We start from the raw sequence: 17,066 nt of genomic DNA, 5'->3' as shown, positions 1-17,066 counted from the left end.
CAAGGAGATTCTCCAATTCAACGAGGTTACTGTGATGGGTCTGATGAGCGAAGGAAATATCTCTGAGAAATTAATGGCTTTCCAAAAGAACGAAATGCACGGAACCAAAGCAGCCAAGCAGAAGGCAGTTGAAGCTGGTCAAAGCATTGAGGGTGCGAAGGTCTTACTTCTGAACACCAGCGACGCCTCTGCGGCGGGCAGGTAAGTGCGCTAACTCCCGCTGCATTAGATACACACTAACCCCGTCTCAGCAACTTGACTTGCGCCAACCACATTATTTTCATCTCTCCATACTATGTTAAAGGCTCCTCTGCTCAACAGCTGTGGGAATCGACAATGACTCAAGCCATAGGCCGAGCCAAGCGTTGGGGACAGCGCAAGATGGTCTATGCCTACCATTTCGCAACTTCTGAGACGATTGATGTCGATATCATCGAGCAACGTAATCCTGGGAAGATGTTACGATTTTTGGACCATGGTGAACAAGAGGATGAAGGCCAAGACGTTATTCCACCTCACCAACGCGGTATCCTCAAGCGCTTGGGTTTCGACCAAATAGAATTTGATGCAAAGACTCCATTTTCGAGTACTGTTGCCGACATCGTCTTTAAGCCGTCAGACTACGAGTAAAGGGGCCTTGTTGGCGTTGAGGGTGGATAACTGAGGTGTCAACTGTGGATCTTGGATTATGGAGACCATGTACGGTTGAGGGTTTTCTGTGTCATTTTTCTTTTTCTCGTCACCAGAAATTGGATATGTACAGTACAGAATAGTCAACTAGATCCTTTGGTAAATACAGGTTCCGAGAGTTCTAGGGGGAGAAGGTGTGTTGGATGATGAATATGCTCTGGGATTTGTATATCATGAAGCTAAAAGGATCTGCAAATTATGAGCCAATATACCCATGCCACCCTATAACCTGAATCTGAATCCTTTCTTCTCCGCCTCCGTGACACCTGAATTGATCGCCCCCTCCACAAAAATCCCCCGGTCCAGTTTCTTATTCAGCCTCATAAGAATAATCCTCAGCGCCAACGCCCCCAAAATCGCCATCGTACTCATAGCACAGTTTACGCTCATCGCGACCACATATCTCGGGGCTACAGTACAAATTATCAGCTTCATCCAATGATTCCAATCCCTCCCCAAGAAATAAAGAAACTACTTACCGGCAGATGCAGGATACATATAACTCGCATAGATCGAACTCGTATTACTGATCGCATTGACGAACGCGAGGGTCGCAGCGCGCTTTGCCGGCGGCCGGGGAATCGAGTTACTGATCCATGCTAGTGAAACGACGTAACCGCTGTAGACACCGGGGACCATGATCATCATGGCGACGTAGCGGGGGGCGGTGGTGGTGGTGGCTGCGGCGAGGATGAAGGCGAAGACTGCGAAGCAGAGGGGGATGGCGATGTGGAGGAATCGCTCACCGGTTTTATCTGCATAGAGTTAGGTAGTTATTCGAAAGAAAGTGTTTGAAGTGGAGTGAGGGCAGGAAACTTACCGGCGTGCCATGAATTGAGGAAGGTAGTTATGACGGCTAGTACGTATGGTGGTGCTGTCAGAAGTAGTGTGTCGATATCGTTGTAATTGAGAGTTTCTACCACGGTCCTGGGAACTGTTAGAATGTATTAAAAAGATCGAGAGAGAAATGAGTTCGGAATACTTACGGGAAAAAGTTCGTGACGGATCCAGACGCAACAATACCAAAGAGCATAACCATCAAAACATAAGTTTTGGGATCTAAAATTGAAAGCTTCATGCCCTCTTTGAAAGACTGTTGTTTCGAGTCCGACCAATCTTCCTGACCGATGTCTTCTTCAAGACGCCACACAGCTAACTGCCGCTCTTCCTCTGTTAACCATCCCGTTGTTGCCGGGAAATTCGGTAGGATGAAAAGGGAAGCAGCGGCGATTACTATCGTTATAGCCCCCTCAATTATAAACAGCCAACGCCAAGCTCGTAGTCCTCGAGCGCCATCCAAACCTGATTTAATGCCGGCTGTGATGAGGCCAGAGAATGCTCCACTGATCAGAGCCCCAGAGTAGAAGATTGCGGTTCGGAATCCGAGTTCTTGGCGAGTGTACCAACAGGAGAGATAGTAGAGACATCCGGGCTGCGAGTGACCGTTAGTAAGTGCACCTTTTTTTTCGTTGGCAATAGACTTACAAAGTAAGCTGCCTCAACGAAACCCAGCAAGAACCGACAGGCAATAAGCCCTCCATACGTCTGACATGCTGACGTGCAAGTCGATATCACACCCCAAACAATCATGCAAGCTGGAAGATAGATCCCTGGCTTTCCGATTTTGTTCATGAAGAGGTTGGACGGGATTTGCATGAGCAGGTATCCCACGAACAAAATGCTCACGGATGTCTGCAATGAATCATCATTTAGTAAACCGAAAGTCAATAGAGAAGGTGCAGCTAACCTGGAATTGGGTTCCCTTTAACTTCAAGTCCTCAATGATACCAGCCAGTTTCGCAGCAGCAATATTGTTGCGATCTAGATAGTTCATGATGTACATGAGCACAATCATGGGCATCAGCCTCATATCGATCTTCCGCTTCAATTTACGCTCGATCGAAATTCGTTGTTCTGGAGTCATGTTCCGCACGTATTCAGGAGGCTCGAAAGCTGGTCTAGCGTTGTTGGCGACTGTGGGACCTTGAATGTCCTTTGCCTTATTGTCCACATGTTGGATCTGGTCTTTATCATCTTCTCCAGATTCTATGTCTGCGCCAACCAAACCGAGCTCGTAATTCTCCCTGGCAGTCGCCATTATTAGCCGCTATCGGCCTCTGGTTGGGGATATTGCAAAAAGTGCGAAGAGAAAAAGAATTTGAGGCAAATTGGAATGAAGTGACTTGAGCGGAACGGCGGGGTAGGAAGGGATTATATACCCAGATGGGAAGGATACCTACGGAGGTACTGCCCGTGGGGTAACTTTTCCACTCCGTATAAAAGCTACGACATCGAAAGAGGGAGTGGGGGCGGAAAGGCGGGCGGGCGCGGGGATTTATTTAGACCCGAGCTTTCCCCATAATTTAGCCAGCCAATTGGGCTATTACATTTCGTTTCAGGGGTAATTTACTCCGCGGCGGGGAACCCCCGGGGTAGCGTAGCGTCCAACTGCCCGTTGCTTGACCGCTCACAATGATCAGCAACGGGTTTTGCCAGATCCGAATCGATCAAAAACACAGTAGAGTTGGGAGGGGAGATATCAGATCATCAAGGAGAGAGAAAAGTCATAATTCGCATAGTACTAAGTAGGGGAAAAAATTGGTGTTTTTTATCACTCAAGCTACTGGTAATCTGAGGGGGGAAAGCTGCCCTGGACGAGAGATTCACAATTGGGCTATCATTCTACGATGCCGATACATTTGCCGAAAAAATAATTGACAAATAGAAATCGAAAGACTAATAATTATCAGGTGAAGAACCATAATTTCTCGGGGAGATCTTGGTCCACTTGATAATCAGAAGATAAACAAAAAACGTTTCATAACTAAGACTGTGTTGTAATGGCACGCGACAACTGTAATTGTGTTTGGATCGCAGATCAAAGCTTGGATTTGGTGACTAAAAGCTTCTGAAGACCTTCCTTGAGGCTGTTGCTCATACCATTCGCCGCAGGCCGACCACTCTCCCTGTCGACGAAGACATGAATCAGTTCTCCTACTGACTTGACGTCCTCAACACCTTGCTCAAAGAGGGCAACCTCATATGTAACACTGCTCTTTCCTAGCTTGTTGACTCGAAGCCCAAGGTCCGCAACAGCTGGAAAGGCTATACTGCCGAAGAAATCGCTGTGAGAGTGTACCACAAGCCCGTATTGAGGGGACGTAGGAGGGTGTCGTGCGCACTCCTGAATGAGATATGTGTTGACAACGGAGTCGTATCTGAGGAAGTCAGTACGAGTCAATACAGCCAATTCTTCCACAGGAAAAAGACTTACAGGAAGTTGTAGACGCTGTTGTTCATATGATCATCTGTAACAAGTCATTTTAGCTTGATCCTCATAAACAGCAGTGTCTTGGGAGCTGCGGCATATTGTTGACTTTTATGGAGCCTTTCGGAGCACAACCTCTGGAGATATCTCACCACCCAAGACATGCATATTCCAGGAATAGAAGAATATCTTACACATATCATTATCAGACCTGACAAAGGTATTAGCGGCGGCCACAAGACATATCAGAGCATAGATCGAACGTGCCATCTTGTCCTATACTCAAGGATGTAAGGATAGTCTTTCCTCTTTCGGTCCTTCATTTCTCTGTAAGACATCGTGTTGGGGGTGCACGTGCTCGTAAGGTTGATCAATCTGAAAAATGGCGAGACTCTTCCAAAGGTTTGGAAGAAAGCTAACTTTCAAGGTTGCTTCTGGTGAATTATGATCATCCTTCGCGCGTGATATTGCGGCCTTGCAGATATAAACTTGGAGGTTGTAAGAAAGTTCCCGAGGCAGATGGTGATTTCCAAAACGGGCACTAGTGGCTAGCAGTTATTCTGCCGTGTTTGACCGCCTGTGAGCAGGTATTTTCCAAATCTTTATTGTATTTCAAACTCCCTCTTCCAAGTGCAAGATTCTTGCAAAAATACATCCCGCTGGCTCCCTCACCTACTGTTATCGCCTTCCTCGCCCGGCGAGCTGCAGCTCGGGTTTCCACAATGGCGCTCGTTGAGGTGCCTGCCGCTACCATCGGCATGCCTCCTCTTGAAGATGTGAAGCCTTTTGAAGAAGCCCCTTCTGTGGTTATTACTCCTTGTGACCCCTGGCCCCGGCCATACTTTCTCGAGAACGGTTTGCGACGTGTTGCGCCATATCATTACACGTATAATACGTACTGCAAAGAGAGGTGGAGGGGAAGAGAATTGTTGGACATTTTCTCGAGTGAGTTTCGGGATCGGCCACTGGAGTACTATGTAGGTACTGCTACCTCAGGAAACGGAGCTTATTGTGCTAACAATCTTAGAAAGATGCAATAGAACGCGGAGCGGTAGTTGTCAATGGTAAGCCTGTACCTACGCCGAACCAAATTGTCAAGAATGGAGACGTTATATCCCACACACTGCATCGACACGAACCCCCGGTCACCGCACTTCCCATATCTGTACTACACGAAGACGACGATATGATAGTTATAAATAAGCCTTCTGGAGTTCCAGTGCATCCCGCCGGCCGCTACAACTTCAATTCGGTGGTTGAGATTATGCGGGCTGAGAGAGGACACAGTTGGAACCCCTTGCCGTGCAATAGACTCGATCGGTTGACTAGTGGCGTTATGTTCATCGGCAAGAACCCAAAAGCTGCTGAGAAACTAAGCATGCAGATTCAGAAGCGGACTGTCCGCAAAGAGTACATTGCTCGAGTTCGAGGAGAATTTCCTGACAAAGAAGTTGTCTGCGATATGCCGATCTTACAGATATCACCGAAGCTTGGTCTGAATCGCGTACGCGCAAATGGAAAGGCAGCTCGGACAGTATTTAAGAAGTTAGCTTACTATCCACCTGCAGCTAAACCTGTTGCAGAAGCAACGACTTCGGATGGGGCTGTTCATGAAGCAGCGCCTATGCCCGCGGATGAAGGGTATACGATTGTAAGATGTCTCCCTGTGACCGGCAGGACACACCAATTGCGAGTTCACCTACAATATCTAGGTCATCCAATCGCAAATGATCCAATTTACGCCAACCAACGTGTATGGGGATCCAATTTGGGTGCAAACGATGGCGACGGCTCTCAAGATACAGACGAGGACATCATCACTCGGCTTTCCCGGATGGGAAAATCAGAGGTTGCGGATGCTGTGGCGTATCACGATGAGCTGGTTGACGAATACAACAAAAAGAAGGCTGAAAAGATGTCAGGGGAGCTTTGTGACGTTTGTCAAACCCCGCTCTACACCGATCCTGGGCAGCAGGAACTTTCTTTATGGTTACACAGCCTCCGGTACGAAGACGCCGGTGGATCTTGGAGCTATATCAGCCCACTTCCATCATGGGCCCTACCTCCTGATGGAGTTGATGGACCGACAGAAGTTGGAGGGATGGACGCGCTAGTTCAGGTTGTGAAAGATGAGAATCCAGAGATTGCATAGATGTAAACATGCGAGTCAGCAGTCTTGATTCATATAATCGGCGAAGCAGTATCTAGTCGCTTGATTCTCTTTCTAATGCACGAGGTGGCCCGTCATCCGCGGCCGCTGGCCGCTGTGCCTCGAAAGATAGACACGTCAATTTTGAAGCCTTAGGGCGGCTTCTAGATGCTGCATTCTGTGGTAGTATGAGTGCGTCTTTTGCTTCTGGGGAATACCGAAATTACCGGGTGTAATGCACTATACGTCTCGAACTGGAGTTCGAAATGATGCATTTCAGACGCGGCACCCAAAAGTCGGGGATATCTGCAGGTGTATATATGGAGGTCAGGATCTCAGAAGTTTAGGAGGCTCTATACTCGCTGAAGAATTAGCCATTGCTATTGTGAGTATCGAGTGTGCTATAGATTTACTAAAGTACCCCCCTTTTCAACACCGATAATTCGTATCTTGTGAGGTCTCAAAAGTTACACATCACATATTCAAGAAAGCAGTCAGCATGGGGATCAATTGAATAACATGTGGGGTAGATGAGGGTTATCGGGACCCATAATAAACGTGACCCCGCGTAATCTTTATTAGAGTCGCGTCTTGTGTCGCATTAATGACTTCTGCCACAACTCAACACCGCGATTCTTAACCATCGCCCAGATGTCGCATCTAGCCCAGGCAGAAGGGTACGAAGAGGAACAAACAGAAGATGAAGATGCATTTGAGAGCAGGAACGGGAGAGGCAAGGCCGTGGTAAGCACCGATGATTACATTAAGAGTTCGCCTTCACTACCCTTCACCCCGCTTTACACTAACAAGTAAATAGGAATTGTCGGGACGCCTGCCGGAACTGATTCCGATTCTGATGTCGAGATCACAGATATCAGACCATCGAATTTGAGTAAAGGGAAGAGGAAGGTCGGAGAGAAAGTCCAGTGGTCAGACGACGAGAGCGATAACGCGTATGAGAAATTCAAGAACAGGAAGGCGACGAAGAGGAAGAAAATCGCCGCTACGAACAAAAAGATAAAGGCCAAAGCCAAAGATGCTGCGACGGGTACGAAGAAAGCCAAAGCCAATGGCGAACCGGTCAAGAAGAAGGAGAGAATGTGGGGAGACGAGTCGGATGACGGGATGATGGACGATAATGTCCCACTTTATATCATTAATCGACGGAAAGATTTCGATCATAAGCACGAGCAATTAGCTGCGGCTGGTCTCCAGCTTCCTCCCAACTACGAAGACGTCTATTTCTCCGACGACGAAAGGCTTGTAGATCTCCAAGAACGACCTGATTTTCCAGAGACTGTAGAGCAATCTCAGCTATACAAAGATATCGAGCTTCCGCATTCCCTCGGTATCATCCCTGCTTCCATCGCACAGTATTTGAGAGGCTATCAGGTAGAAGGCGTGGCGTTTCTCCACGAGCTGTTTGTCTATCAAAAGGGCGGCATACTCGGCGACGATATGGGATTAGGTAAAACTGTGCAAGTTGCTGCATTCCTGACAGCGGCGTTTGGAAAGAGCGGTGATGAAAGAGACGCAAAGCGAATGCGCAAAATGAGAAGAGCGCCGAGCAAGCCTTGGTACCCACGAGTCCTAATTGTCTGTCCGGGGTCCCTAATACAGAATTGGAAGAACGAGTTAGAGCGTTGGGGATGGTGGCACGTCGACAAGTTTCATGGTGATGTCCGAGAAAAGACCGCTGTGCTGGAAAGTGCGAAGTCTGGCCGGCTAGAAATCATCATCACTACCTATACAACCTACAAGAACCACAAGGATGAGATCAACACGATCAAATGGGACTGTGTAGTTGCGGATGAATGTCATCAACTTAAAGAGCGGTCATCGCAGATTACTCAGGCGATGGATGAGGTCAATGCCCTATGTAGAATTGGACTTACAGGTACTGCTATTCAAAACAAGTATGAGGAGCTTTGGACTCTACTAAACTGGACAAATCCTGGACGATTTGGCCCCTTATCGACTTGGAAATCAAGTATTAGTGAGCCTCTCAGAACGGGACAATCGTAAGTTATCATACCCTGTTCCATCCTATGATGCTCAGAAATATAGTCATGATGCCACATATCACCAGTTGAAGAATGCAAGAGAAACTGCGAAGAGGCTCGTTAATAATCTTCTCCCCCAGTTCTTTCTGCGGCGTATGAAAAGTCTTATTGCTCACCAGCTTCCAAAAAAAACCGATAAAGTCGTATTTTGCCCGCTCACTGAACTACAAGAGAGCGCCTATGAGCAATTTCTTGGGAGCGATGCCGTCCAATGTGTCAAAAACTCTACTGAGCCGTGTGAATGTGGTTCGGGAAAGAAAGCTGGGTGGTGCTGTAATGTTTATGTCCCTGACTCTAACACAAAGTGGCAGGTAAGTAAGCTACCTCAGACCAAAATACGATAAATTAACCGTATACAGTCTTTAGTCTTTCCCGTAATCACAACACTCCAAAAGCTATCAAATCATCTTGCTCTCCTCATTCCGAATTCAGGAGATCAAAGTGACAAACAGCAACGTGACTTGGATTTTCTTCAGCAGATGGTTCCGGATCGCTGGAGGGAGCTTTATGCAAACAGGGACTCGTTATCCAACCTTTCGAATCCAGATTTCTGTGGCAAGGTATGACATATCCAGACGTATCCATACCCCACTCGTTCAGCTCTAATTTCAAATCACAGTGGAGAATTCTGAAGAAACTCCTGAAATTCTGGCATGAGAATGGCGACAAAGTTCTCATATTTTCTCACAGTGTCAAGTTGCTCAAGATGCTGCAGCATTTATTCAACAACACAAGCTACAACGTCAGCTTCCTCAGCGGTTCAATGCCAAACGAAGACCGCCAGACCACCGTTGATGATTTCAACACCGATCCACGACAATTTGTGTTCCTGATCTCAACTAAAGCAGGAGGTAAGTGAATTGTTCATGCCATATCTCCTACTTACATCATTAGGTGTCGGTCTGAACATTACGAGTGCGAACAAAGTAGTCATCTTCGATCCTAATTGGAACCCAAGTTACGACCTCCAAGCTCAAGATCGCGCATACCGTATAGGTCAGCTTCGGGATGTTGAGGTTTTCAGGTTGGTGTCCGCAGGCACCGTTGAAGAGATCGTATACGCCCGTCAAATATACAAACAGCAGCAAGCCAACATTGGATACAATGCGTCCACGGAACGTCGATATTTCAAAGGCGTCCAGCATGCCAAGCAGCAAAAAGGCGAGATATTCGGTCTAGACAATTTACTTACCTTCCACGCGGACAATATCGTTCTCCGCGACATTGTCAACAAAACTAATGTAGCAGAAGCAAAGCGCGGTGTGGATATCCTTGAGATGAATATGGACGATGCTGCAAATGACGAAGACAATCCGCTGAAAGTCGATGATGATGACAACGGCAATGGAGCTATGAGCCAACTCGTTGCCCTGATCGAAAAGGGAGAGGATCTCAAGAAGAAGAAAGTAAAATCCAAACCAAAAACAAACACTATACAAGGCATCTTAGCTGCCGCAGGTGTCCAATATACACACGAGAACTCCGAAGTCGTAGGATCATCGAAAGTCGAAGCAGAGCTTAGTCGCCGCGCTCAAGAAACAGGTAATGATGTCGATTATGGCGAAGAGAGGCTTTTTGCCGAATCACAGTCTTTTTCATCAGATCCGGGTAGGATCCAGTACCAGTACCACCCACCGAACGATGTGATGATGAGACAATTCTGTACCATGGCGAAGACGTTTGGCTTTGCTAGTGCAACGGAATTTGCGCTTATTGTTGAGGGGTGGACGCAAAAGCAGAGGACGGACTGTCTGGAGAGGTTCTATTTGAAGAGGAAGGAGAGGATGGCCGATTTAGAAGCTGGTAATCAGCCTGAGATGGTGTATCCTTCTGAGGCGAGAACTCAGAACAGGGCTGGACTTGATGATGAAACGGATGATGATATGGTTAATGATATGGTCGATAATGTTCCTGCAGATGACATAGGAGCAGAAAACCAAGCAGATGAGGATTTGCTGGCTGATATTCTCGAAGAACCTCACATAGGTCGGGGGACGGATAAGTTGTCGCGATCCGAGAGAACTGGAGCCGGGGGTCTGATTAGGGACGATGAAGAAACGGACGATGATGATGTTGACGAGCTATAGCAATGATACCCCAGGAGAGGCGATCGGATTGATATTTTATGGCCCCTCGTATTTCTTGATCCACTCCTCGGATGAGTCACTGAAATTCTCCCGATTCGAGTGCCAAAATGATACTGAATGTGGTCGCCAAATTGCAGAAGTTGAGTTGGCTGCGGTGTATAACAAGCAATCTATTTTTGCTTCCTATGCAATTATGCTATTCTTCTTACTCGACTAAAAGGGTATCCCGGAATGTCCTCCCATATACAAGAAGTGTACATAACTATCTAGTCGCTGTTCGACTCATCCTCACTTCGAGCCTTCATCTCCTTCAACCCACGGCCTTTACCCTTTCCACCACCCCGCTTCCCCTTAACACCCTTACCCCTCAACCCAATAGGGACCTCCTTCCTCACCTCCCCGTTTTCAAACAAGACGCCGATATCGGCTCTTCGGCCAACAGCCTTCTTCCACAGGTTCTTCTCGATCGAACCCTGGGCATCGCCTTCTGTAACGACATCACCCTTCTCGTTTCGAGACCAGGTGATCTTGTCGTTGGCTGCCATGACGGAGCGGAGGTTGAGGTAGATGGATACATCGGCGTCAGATGAGGCCTTAATTTCAGTGCCGTCTTCGTCCACCTTGATAGAAGCGAAGTGCAGGTAGGCTTGTCCACCTGCTCGCTTAATGCCACCAGATGCGAGGATCAAAGGGTAGTTGGCGTACGAGGTCTCGTAGACAACCATTTCCGGGAGGTCCTCGGTAGTGTTTGTGAGAGGTGTGAGTTTGCCTGTGGTGGTGGGTGTAGGGGGTGTTGCGTGGGATGGAGACAGGCGGATGAGGTAGTCCGACTCATCTGCATTTTCAGCATCCGAGTCGGAATTTAGCTTCAAGGCAAAGCGGGATTTGGAGGCGGGGGAGGCAATCAGGTCTTGGAGTTCGGGAAATGTGACTTCGAGGGAGGTGAGGTTTGCTTTTTGAAGCTAAAGGAAGGATATCATCAGTTGGTGGACGATATGGGTGTTTCCTTGAAAACTCACAACTTCTTCACACTCGACCCAGCCTTCAGCGTCAGCCACGAGCTTCTCATCTCCTTCCTCTTGCTCCTCGCCTTCTTTCACAGTTCTCTTCAAAACCCAGGTCAGGGCCTTGGAAATCTGCACCTCTCGCTCTTCAACCACGCTGTATCCCCGACCCCTGCCTTTGCCCTTTACAACACTTCCACCGTGCTTGCTTCGGCCATGGCGGGAGTTGTTTCCAGATACGGGGGAAGGGGGCATAATGCCACCATCGAGAGAAAGGCCTTGGAGAGGTTGCATAACTGCTGCTGCCATTTTGAATAAAAATGTGGTTTGTTTGTAGAAGAACTGGTTTGGAAATTGGGTATGTATACTTGAGATAAGACAGATATCGAGAAAAAGGAAGTATGAAGGGACAGATGAGAGCACAGAAGTGGGTAGGAACAGTGGATATATAACATAGACCCCGCAGGTGGAGACATACGGTGAGACACGTCTGCTGCTCCTTGGAGGGGTAATCAACAGACAAACAGACTCTGGACTTGCACCAAGTACGGACTACGACCTTGCAATTAACCACTGCATAAAATCAGGCGTATCTGCATGTCTTTCATAGGCATCTGTCACTCTGTTCCTCATCTCAAGTGGGGTGTTTGAGAGGGACCGCAGTAGCAGGTACATAGCGGTGTGGAGTCCCTGTATTGTACAACACAGCATATATTCCAGCGGCTCGACCCGCAGATGGACGCGTGCTAGATTCTCATGCGCCCGTTCCAGATTCTGCGGGGCTTTGCAGCGTCAATTCCCTGAGCTTGACTGAACGGCGAGAGCTCTGGTGGCTGGGAAGGAGCGGTGTACTGGGCGCTAAGAGGAAGCAGGTCACGTGCATGCCCCTTTTATGCACATATGGCGCTTTTCGTTGGGTCCGAGTTGCTAGGGGCGATTGACGATGCTAGCTTGTATGCGGACTTGGTTAGAGGTAGCTGCGTTGTTCTTTTTGGATATGCAGATCATCTTAAATGTACGAATTATTCAAGTGTTGGTCGAGGCGCAAAGAGGGGTAATTACCAAAATAAACTCGAATTGTGGATATTTAGAAAGCCTCTCCGATCAGTGACGGGCCTGTTTGGTGATCTGGTGTCTGGATGGCTTCAGGCTCTTGGATGAAAGAGGCAGCTCAAAGACGAGGTTATCTTTAAATTTCCACGCAATTCTATGGATGTATGTAAGTCTTTTCTCATCTAAGATACTCACCCAAGGCCTCTATTAGCCTCCTCCGCTTCTTCCTCGGCTTCATCGTCACCCTCGAGTCGAATCTCATGACCATCCCCATCCTTCACAAAATTGGAGGCGAAACATGCTATACCCGCAACTCCCGCCAACGCCCAGAAAATAGCTCCCACGACTCCCTTTTCCAGTCCCACTCCATAGAGCCAACCACCCATTGCTGGACCTACTGTTCGTGCCGCTGCACTCACACTCTGCCCAATACCGTGGATTGTACCCAGGACTGTAGGGTGAGGACTACAGTTGTTGAGTAGGATCGTGGTAGCAGGTGCAGCGAATGTCCGGGCTACAACGAAGATGAATATGAGTGACGTAAGTGCAGCCCAGACTGCAAGTCCGGTCTTCGGCCCCGGCGGGGACGTGCTAGACGGAACGAGGGAGAGAAACGGAACGAGGGTGTAGCAAATCGGGAAACAATATAGGAAGATTCGCCACGATCGGATTGTTCCAAGTCGGGTGTTAACCGGTGGGTAGAGAAACAGTTGGAGTGCTATTCCAATAGTCCCAAGCGTGGCCATTGCAAATCCTATGGGACGAGGATGGAGCCCAACACCTCCGGTAAATGTAAGAGGCGGGTGGGGAGTGTAATCCGGGAAATCCGACGGGATGTAGACGGGTGTGGATAGGAACGTATAAAAGATGCTCTGGAAAGTTCCCATAGAAGCCGCAAGAAGTCCGTGGGATATCAGAACGCAGATGACGTTATATGTGAATATACGGCGGAATGGCAGCTTGTTGGGATAATGCGCTGCGACTCGTTTTTTTGACTTGTTAGGCGTAGATGCAGGGATCAATTCCACGACTGGTGAATTAGGATCAGTATCGGCAACTGCCTGATACCCATCCGAATTATATTGCTTCTTCCCTCTCAGCTTTCGGAAGATTGAAGTTAATTTTCGACTGCATTTGATGCCAATATCATCGTTCTGGCTAAAAGTCTCATGTGTCTGTACAAGTCAGCCGTCTGTCAACAGGTAAAGCCGTTCGTAGCACGCTCTCGAATGAATAAGTTGTTTCAACTTTAAATTCAGCCTAGCAAGACCATTTTCCTCGACGCGGTATCTGAGACATCAAAAAATCCAAAGCCATTGTATATTGACAATTCAAAATCCTCAACAACACCTGCTTATGGGAGTGCCTAATAGTTGGAGGTAAACTTACTTCTTCGAGACCAAAGAATACCGCGACTGCCGCAGTACAGAGAATGCACGCACTGATGCATTGGGGTGGTGAGTATGGATATTTTTCAAGCCATGCAATCCCACCAAATAGGCTTGGATATGAGGCCGCCGGATCACTGGTTATACCACCAATCATCGGGCCAATAATGACTCCAATATTTGCGCACATCGGCAATAGCAGAAATGCCCTCGACTGAAACCTAGATATTGTTAGCTCTCTGCTCTGAATCAACAGTCAAACTCACTTCTTCTCCCTGATAATTTCACTAATCATCGTTCTCATGACTCCAACGTTCCCATTGAGTGCTCCGCCTAGAGCTCGGAACACCAATGCTTGGGCAAACGACTTCGAGAAGCCGAAGCCAATACAAGAGAGCATTGCTCCTAGAAGACCGAATAGAATGACTCCCTTTCGTCCTCTCTGGTCTGATAGCCGACCCCATAACATAGCTGTGCATAACTGAGAAGCAGCAAATGTTGATTGCATTATACCAGCTTGAGAGGCAATGGTTCCATCTAGAAGGCTTTGGTCAAATGACTTTAGTTGGTAGAATATGTAGGACTGCCATGTATATAAGAGAGTGATCTCCTGATATTTCGGGACCACTTACTCTTAACGAAGATTGCACCAATGGTTCAGAGAGTCTTGCAAGAGTCAAGATTGCCAACTGACTCTTTCGAGGTAAGCTCTTCCACGTCACAGGTTTCTCTTTCTCTTTCGTTCTGGTCCCGACTGGGATTTCCAGCTCCAGAGGATCTCCATCCTCGCTCAGAAATGAACCACGTCTTTCGGGATCATACGGCGACTGATCTTGAGACTTGACTGTATGGCCCTTGCTCTGATCGGTGGATTGGAAACTTTCCCCCTCCTCTTCACTATCTCTATCGTTATCTTTGACTTGAGAATATCCATTGACTTGAGGCCTCGAAGAGGCTGGCATAGCGTATGTACTAGAGCTGCAGCACAACCCAATGATATCTAGAAAGAAGACACCGAGAAACCCTCTAGAGACAACAAGATTCCCAAGTGTCAAAAGATCAAAATAACTTCAACTTGACAGCGACTAGTGGAAAGGTCTTTTGTGTATCACTGACACCGCCACTTGGAACAAAAGAGTTCATGCATGGGGAAACGCTACGGAAGTCGGCACCCGCTTACAGTACGGAGTAACGCTATCGGTCTTTCTGCACAGCCACAGCCACCATCTCAGCCCCAGTCCTATAGCTGAAGCCATATTGTTTGTTATTCGGGACATGTTGTTGAGAAAAGGGGTGTTGGATAAGGTGAAAGGAATAGGTAGATTGTCGTGATTTTAGACTTGAGGTAGGGAGGTGGAACAAGCTTTTGCAAGCGAGCTGGAGCCTTGGCTTGACCGAGAGGGAGCAAAGGGGATTGATTACCAGCATTGGGAATTATCAACAAATGCAGAAGCAGAGAGGAGGAAGTCCATGACCAGTAAATGACTAACCCAAGTCCCTTGAAAGAAAGTCCGAAAACACAAAGATAAATACGGATATACTCACATGACCCTTTACACGTGATCCACTAGTGTTATAAACCAACCAACGTGACAACAGTTTGATCACTCACTCCCCTATGATTCAACCGCAACAAACCTAGCCATAAAGACCCTTTCAAGCCCTCCACAATGGCCGACGACGAGCCCACCCCATCCCCTCCAGTCTTCAACTACATCCTCGGCTTCCTCCTCATTGGAATAGCCTGGGGCTTCACCACACCCTTCATCCGCAAAGCAGCGCGAACCCACAAACCCCCCGCTCACCCTATCCTAGACACCCCGGCCGTTAAGAGCAGCTGGTTTAAGAGTAGAGTGTATGGCGCGTTCTTCGGCGTTGTGGATTTATTGAGGAATCCGAGATATGCCGTGCCGTTGGTGATTAATCTGACGGGAAGCGTGTGGTTTTTCTTGCTGATCGGTCAAGCTGGTGAGTTTTCTTTTTACTTCTTCTGTGAATTTTGGGGATTTGAGATGTGGGAGGTTTCTGGAGGGGAAATGATGAGTTGGTTCTGGTGGGGGGAGAGCTATGCGGAGATATTGTAGTATCGAGGGAAGAAACGGAAGCCATGGAGCTAATTGGGAAACAGAATTGAGTCTTACGGTTCCCATTACGAACTCTTTGGCTTTCTTGTTTACTGTGTTGGGCGATTGGTATGTTGACAGGAAGGTGATTAGTAGAGGTATATCTCCGTCTTCCGGTCTTGGGGATTGTTTATTAACCCTAACTCTCAAGATACCTGGATCGGCATGATATTGTCACTGGTTGGCATCGGATTATGTGTTCAGAGTAAGAGCAAGTGATGGAAATGATTTATTGATATAGATTCCAATAATCTATGGGTATCAGTTCCGTGTCTACCAAGACAAGACTCCGCTAGGGAGACGGTGTTGCAACAATGCGCCTGGCAATGTCTAAAGGGTTATGAAATATTGTCTCAGTCTCCGGGACCGGTAGAAGAGAATCCTAAAAGCGCCATCCCAATGCTCCCATCCTATGCTAGTCCTATTGTTCCTTGCAAATGCTCATTACCGCTCTTCATTATCGTGTCATTCATTCCCCCTGGCGCAAAAATGGGTATCGATTCAACGGCGGGCGCGTAGCCACCGTTGAACATGTCTTAGTGAAGGGTCTTCGAGCGTCCAGCGCCCCATTTGATAATCAGAAGATCGCAGATCAGAATGGATAGTGTCATCTGTAATGCCTGCAAGTTCCTAAAGGGCAACTTTTAGTTTCAAGGTGCGCTCATAAATCTGAGGTTAACCTACGACTCGCAATTGTGCATCACAGGCGTCCAATTGCTCAATGTTTCCTGTATGTGGCCTCCCCCCCGCAAGAACCTGATCTCGCCATCCGACCCAGCGTTGCGCGGCAAGTTGCCGAAGGTAAATCTTCTGCGCATCATGTCGACGCGAAAATGCATCGAGCATAACCCTACAACCAATGTTAACGAATGTATTTTTATTTAGCTCAATTAGTGACACTTACTGCTGAAGTTCAGCTTTTGCCTGCTCCTCTGGTCCTCCTCGAACTCGGGGAACTCGAGTCTCTGCAGCACAGTTCAAGATATGCTGTCCGTCAATCGAGCATTGTCGCAAAGCTGCCCATCCTTCTGTGTAGTAGTCATCCTGGTGTTGGGGATCCACTGGAGCTTCAGCGATATAGTATTGGAGGGTACGGAAGTCCGATAGAAGGTCTGCTACCCGAGCAGTTCGTTGATCGTTTACTTTCCCACAGATTAGCTTTGGAATAAGTTGGCATGGCCGCCTGGCTTGGGGGGCAATTGCAACACTTACATCCGTCCGCCATTTCAAACCAATGATTG

The 17,066-nt window shown here is 47.8% G+C and overlaps 8 protein-coding genes across 8 annotated transcripts; 3 read left to right on the top strand and 5 right to left on the bottom strand.

The window, feature by feature from the left end:
* Window positions 1-912: 912 nt before the first annotated feature.
* prlL_3 (MFS transporter) lies at window positions 913-2,788 on the bottom strand (the record flags this gene model as incomplete). The annotated part of the gene is made up of 6 exons (XM_031146015.1): window positions 913-1,100; window positions 1,170-1,445; window positions 1,511-1,617; window positions 1,677-2,122; window positions 2,176-2,382; window positions 2,438-2,788. 6 exons carry the CDS (start codon window positions 2,786-2,788, stop codon window positions 913-915), a joined length of 1,575 nt encoding a protein of 524 aa, XP_031008414.1.
* A 780-nt stretch (window positions 2,789-3,568) lies between these two features.
* Window positions 3,569-4,296, bottom strand: LHYA1_G001027 (uncharacterized protein; the record flags this gene model as incomplete). The annotated part of the gene is made up of 4 exons (XM_031146014.1): window positions 3,569-3,908; window positions 3,965-3,998; window positions 4,111-4,147; window positions 4,222-4,296. The coding sequence occupies 4 exons, from the start codon at window positions 4,294-4,296 to the stop codon at window positions 3,569-3,571; spliced, it is 486 nt and encodes a 161-aa protein (XP_031008411.1).
* A 384-nt stretch (window positions 4,297-4,680) lies between these two features.
* LHYA1_G001026 (Uncharacterized protein) lies at window positions 4,681-6,110 on the top strand (the record flags this gene model as incomplete). The annotated part of the gene is made up of 2 exons (XM_031146013.1): window positions 4,681-4,935; window positions 4,986-6,110. 2 exons carry the CDS (start codon window positions 4,681-4,683, stop codon window positions 6,108-6,110), a joined length of 1,380 nt encoding a protein of 459 aa, XP_031008412.1.
* A 648-nt stretch (window positions 6,111-6,758) lies between these two features.
* Window positions 6,759-10,257, top strand: SWI2 (Switch; the record flags this gene model as incomplete). Its single annotated transcript, XM_031146012.1, has 6 exons — window positions 6,759-6,876; window positions 6,925-8,128; window positions 8,175-8,481; window positions 8,530-8,730; window positions 8,790-9,021; window positions 9,065-10,257. The coding sequence occupies 6 exons, from the start codon at window positions 6,759-6,761 to the stop codon at window positions 10,255-10,257; spliced, it is 3,255 nt and encodes a 1,084-aa protein (XP_031008409.1).
* Window positions 10,258-10,523: 266 nt separating this feature from the next.
* Window positions 10,524-11,570, bottom strand: TRPT1 (tRNA 2'-phosphotransferase; the record flags this gene model as incomplete). Its single annotated transcript, XM_031146011.1, has 2 exons — window positions 10,524-11,219; window positions 11,277-11,570. The coding sequence occupies 2 exons, from the start codon at window positions 11,568-11,570 to the stop codon at window positions 10,524-10,526; spliced, it is 990 nt and encodes a 329-aa protein (XP_031008410.1).
* A 935-nt stretch (window positions 11,571-12,505) lies between these two features.
* YCR023C_0 (uncharacterized protein) lies at window positions 12,506-14,664 on the bottom strand (the record flags this gene model as incomplete). The annotated part of the gene is made up of 4 exons (XM_031146010.1): window positions 12,506-13,489; window positions 13,704-13,923; window positions 13,969-14,285; window positions 14,335-14,664. The coding sequence occupies 4 exons, from the start codon at window positions 14,662-14,664 to the stop codon at window positions 12,506-12,508; spliced, it is 1,851 nt and encodes a 616-aa protein (XP_031008407.1).
* Window positions 14,665-15,345: 681 nt separating this feature from the next.
* LHYA1_G001022 (Transmembrane protein 234-like protein) lies at window positions 15,346-16,044 on the top strand (the record flags this gene model as incomplete). Its single annotated transcript, XM_031146009.1, has 3 exons — window positions 15,346-15,670; window positions 15,831-15,923; window positions 15,977-16,044. Coding segments are annotated over 3 exons (486 nt in total), but the record flags the coding sequence as incomplete, so codon positions are not given.
* A 282-nt stretch (window positions 16,045-16,326) lies between these two features.
* Window positions 16,327-17,050, bottom strand: LHYA1_G001021 (uncharacterized protein; the record flags this gene model as incomplete). The annotated part of the gene is made up of 4 exons (XM_031146008.1): window positions 16,327-16,455; window positions 16,510-16,675; window positions 16,730-16,967; window positions 17,038-17,050. The coding sequence occupies 4 exons, from the start codon at window positions 17,048-17,050 to the stop codon at window positions 16,327-16,329; spliced, it is 546 nt and encodes a 181-aa protein (XP_031008405.1).
* Window positions 17,051-17,066: the final 16 nt, after the last annotated feature.

The sequence above is a fragment of the Lachnellula hyalina genome, assembly GCF_007821495.1.
Source record: "Lachnellula hyalina strain CBS 185.66 chromosome Unknown contig00016, whole genome shotgun sequence".
Taxonomy (NCBI): domain Eukaryota; kingdom Fungi; phylum Ascomycota; class Leotiomycetes; order Helotiales; family Lachnaceae; genus Lachnellula; species Lachnellula hyalina.
Note: the sequence above shows the minus strand (reverse complement) of the source record. Positions and strands in the feature narration are given on the sequence as shown.